The sequence below is a fragment of the Lipotes vexillifer genome, unplaced genomic scaffold, assembly GCF_000442215.2.
Source record: "Lipotes vexillifer unplaced genomic scaffold, Lipotes_vexillifer_v1.1 scaffold239, whole genome shotgun sequence".
Classification (NCBI taxonomy): domain Eukaryota; kingdom Metazoa; phylum Chordata; class Mammalia; order Artiodactyla; family Lipotidae; genus Lipotes; species Lipotes vexillifer.
The window spans coordinates 949100-953012 of NW_006769620.1; the positions used below are offsets into that span (position 1 = coordinate 949100).

Below are 3913 nucleotides of genomic sequence, written 5' to 3' on the forward strand. Positions count from 1 at the left end.
GGCCCGTGTGTGGAGTCTGGCAGACCCTTTAAAAGGGGGGGGGGGGGGCTCACGTCAGCCAGGAGGAGGGCTGTCCCTCTGGAGCCGCTGGTGGGCTCGGCGGTGGAAGCAGCTGAGGGGCGGAGGTCAGAGACCTCCCTCAGAAGGGAAGGTGGACGTGCTGGCTGGCCTGCACTCTCTTAGTTGATGACCCGGGGTCCTCCCTGCCGTGCCCGAGGGCAGCCCGAAACTAAAACGTCTTCCAGGAAAGGAACAAGTGAACAGCAGAGCCATAAAAGGCTTCCGTCTGTGAAGCCTGCCCTGCCCTTCATTTTTCCAGCTGCTGAACGCTGCCATTTGGGATGGTTCCTCAATCCGGAGCTTCCTGGCAGGGCGTTTATTACACTCAGCCACCCGACGCCCCTCCTTCCAGAATGCTTTGGGAACACCTGCTGGGGGCCTGCTGAGCTCATAGCCCGTGAGGAGGGGAGGCAGGGTTTCTGGAGCACAGGTCAGCCGCAGAGGGGAGGGTTCGGTCACTTGCGGACGAAGAGGAGGCAGGTGCCGCCCCGTGGTTCCAGCTCTCTCCAGGGCATTCCCGGGGGCAGGGGGCCGAGTGACACAGCAGTAGCTGCTGCCCTTCAGCCATCCTGGGGTGAAGGCGGCAAGAGCCGGAAGACCCTTGGCTGGGTTGGCGGGGATGGGGGAGAGGGTGTGATAGGTGATCCCCAGGGTCGCCGTCTGCTCCAGGTCGCTGGCGCGGGGGACATGGGGCCAGCTCTGCCTTCCGGGGAGCCATCGATGAGGTGCGCCACGTCTCTGCTGCCCACCAGCACGTGGCACAGAGGCACGGGGACACGCCTGGCCCACAGCCCCAGCTCTCCCGTCCGCACACAGTGGCCTGTCACTGGAACCGCAGTCTGCTAGCCGAGCCCTGGCCCCCACCCACAGACGCCTGCTGGGGAATGTGAGGACCTACTGTAACCCACCAACAGGATGATGAGCTCCTGAATAATCGAGCATTTGAGAGTTTGTTTTATTGCTATTGTTGCCGTTAGGAGTAACAGCCTGCCCTCATGGTAGGAGAGGCCAACGTGACTAATATTTAATGGATGATACAAAAAAGCACAGCTTTTTTTTCCTGGATCTCGTTTACGGAAGATTTCACTAAACAGTTCAGTACCGTTCACTAGGACCTGGAGCCCGCAGTGGCTCGGCCTGGGGGATCTGAGTGAGTGAGAGGTTGGCAGTGCTCTCAGTAGCGCCGGGCTTCGGTGCCCTGCGGGCTGGTGGTGGCTGGACGTGCTCTGTGGTGCAGTTGTGGAAACGCTTTCCGGATGAGGTTGTTCTCACATCCATGCAGACTGCCTCCCAGAGAAGGAGAAGGCAAAGGGCTCTCTGGCCGTTGTGCTCCTTTACCCTCCCGAGGCAGGGCACAGGGCTGCTTTGTCTGAGGGCCGAGCCCAGAGTTGACAGGGGGGCTGCATCAGCAGAGGACCTGGGGGGGCACACATCCTGACGTACTTCGGGTGCGGCAGCCCTGTGGTGCAGCTGCCTCCCGGGTCCCCTGGCAAGGGCTGGGTCCTCTGTGTTGTGTGATCCCATCTCCCGGAGGCAGCCTCCTGGTCCTTGCCCGCCGGGCCCCAGGAGCCTTTGGCACTTGGGTGGAAGCCCGGGGCCCGTGTGGCAGGCAGTGCCAGGCTGCCCTGCCATCTTTGGTTTTCTTCAAGGCTCGCATTTCTTTTCTTTCCTCTTTGCAGGGAGGGCTGTGTGCTTGCTGTTTCCCCTCGTGGGTCCCGTCTTAACGAAGGTCTGAAGATAGATCTGGCCTTTAGTCGAGATCTTTCCCCAGATTCTCGGTGGGTTCTAGACAAGGAATGCCCCCTCCTGGTGAGGGGCTGAGCCGGCCTGCCTTTCTCTAAGGCTTTCTCCTGACCACCTGCCCTCGGTGCCTAGGAGTCCCTGTCCCACACCTGCGGTGCTGAGACCTCCCAGGAGCTGGTTCCCAGCAGCCCATGTCCTTCTTAACCTACCCTTTGGAGAGTCCCGGTGGACACCATCGTCAAAGAGCCCCATACTTGTCAGCAGTACCTCAGGTGTTCGCTGGCAGAATTTCCTGTGCCAGCAGCAGTTAGAGGGAACTGCTTGGTGGGCTCTCATCAGAGCATCTGATAACGAGGAGGGAAAACTGGAACCTTGATGCTTTTCGTTCCCAATGTCCAGCCACTCTAGGTGCCACCCGTACCCCAATTCCGACACAGACTTCCCTTTGGATGCCACAGCCCATGGAAGAAGCGTCCATTTCTTCCATGTGTTGTACTGCAGGGGCCAGATCTGGGTTTCTGAGGAAACTCTTGACAGTCACTTATGAGATTGTGATTGGAATTCTGTGGAAGCGAGACCCCCCCCTTCTCATGGGTAGGTGGTCCACCAGGTACAGGCATTAGATAGCCTGGGGGGCTGACCGTTGAGGACCTGTCTATCTAGGATTTAATAACCTCGGGCCGTTGGCATCATTTAAAACCCGGGCTCTTGCTGAAGAGCCGAGGGGCCTTTTCGCAGGCAGGGGTGCAGCGCACTGTGGCCGCATCCTGGCTGCCAGCGTGTGCCCCGGAGCTGGGGGGCCATCTCCATAGATACCCACTGTCCTGTCCTCCTCTTGCCTCCTCTGGGGACCTTTATCCCCAGAAGGCAGTTTTCAGAAGTGGGTGGTAGTTTTTACTTCCAAGAGTTTTCCTCCTGACTGCTTCCTCTCGCTGGAGCAGTGGTGAGTTCTCTCTCCCCTATGGGACTATGGCTACACTCCCCCCAGGGTGGTCCTTAGAGAGAGAGAGAGAGAGCCCGGGCTGGACAAGGTGATTTCCACTTAACACTGCAAGGGCCCTTTTTGGCGAGACAGTGCATGCAATTCCTACCTGTCATCACTGTTAAATTCTAATAAAGATAAAAGTATTTCATTTCAGAAGCGGGAGGGCCCGCATACCTCAGATGCATAATCTCGGCACGGGTCGGATTTCCACCTGCCTCTCCCTGGACAGACTTATCAGATAGCACCACCCTAATTGTGTGTTCTCTTTCTCCCCACCCTCCCTTGTTGCTCTCCCTCCCGCTCCCACCCCACCTCTGTTTCTGGATGTTTGGAAACTGCAGAACTCTGTCGGGAAACAAGATCAAGTCCGTGGCTAAGAGAGCGTTCTCGGGGCTGGAAGGTCTGGAGCACCTGTGAGTACCTTCCCTGACCCACAGGCCTGGCAAACGTGGCTGCGGGGGAAGTCTATGAGCAATTTAAAAGCATCTTTGTAAACTGAGAAACAGGCTATTTGGAAACGCCAGCTGCTGCCTTCTAAGTCAGCTTCAACTTTGGCCTTCGTTTTGCCTATGCCAGGAACGGTTACAGAACATACGGCCACTCGGTGTTCAGATAAATACCGTCCTGCTGCCTGGCCTCCCCATTGCCTGGGCCTGCTCAGGCCCTGGGCTCCCTTCCACTTCCACCAGGACCCTTTATACTGCTAAAGCAGCGCAGCAGTGCTGAGTACACGTTGGGTTTAACTGGGAGGTTCCTCCTGGTGTGTTTGCCTCTGAGAGCCTGAGAGGAAGAGGACGGAGCCACAGCCCCGAGACGTCCGTGTGTCACCAACTGAGGCGGATGCCTCTAGTACTTGATTCTTAGGGTAATTTTTCTTTGAATCAAGTGCGACCACAATTCTGTTGGGAAAGTTTTGCCTGTTGACTTGCTGAGCGGGCCTTTGCTTAGCTTTGATGCCGCCCTTAAGGCTGGCTCGTTCCAGAGTTATTCCACGTGTCAATGTAGGTGAAATAATAGCCGCTTACAGTGGCCTTAGGACAGGACACGGGTGTCTGGCTAGTGCCTGTGGTTCATTGGCAAAGCCTGGGCTGTCAGGAAAAATCCCTGAGCGTCGTGGCTCCAACA

The 3913-nt window shown here is 57.4% G+C and overlaps 1 protein-coding gene across 1 annotated transcript in view; it reads left to right on the plus strand.

Moving 5' to 3' along the window:
• LRIG1 (leucine rich repeats and immunoglobulin like domains 1) overlaps positions 1–3913 on the plus strand; it is a 128313-nt gene that overhangs the window by 104674 nt on the left and 19726 nt on the right. The window contains exon 10 of the mRNA XM_007445668.1: positions 3130–3201. Coding sequence (XP_007445730.1) covers positions 3130–3201 — 72 coding nt within the window. The remainder of the gene's footprint in view (positions 1–3129; positions 3202–3913) is intronic.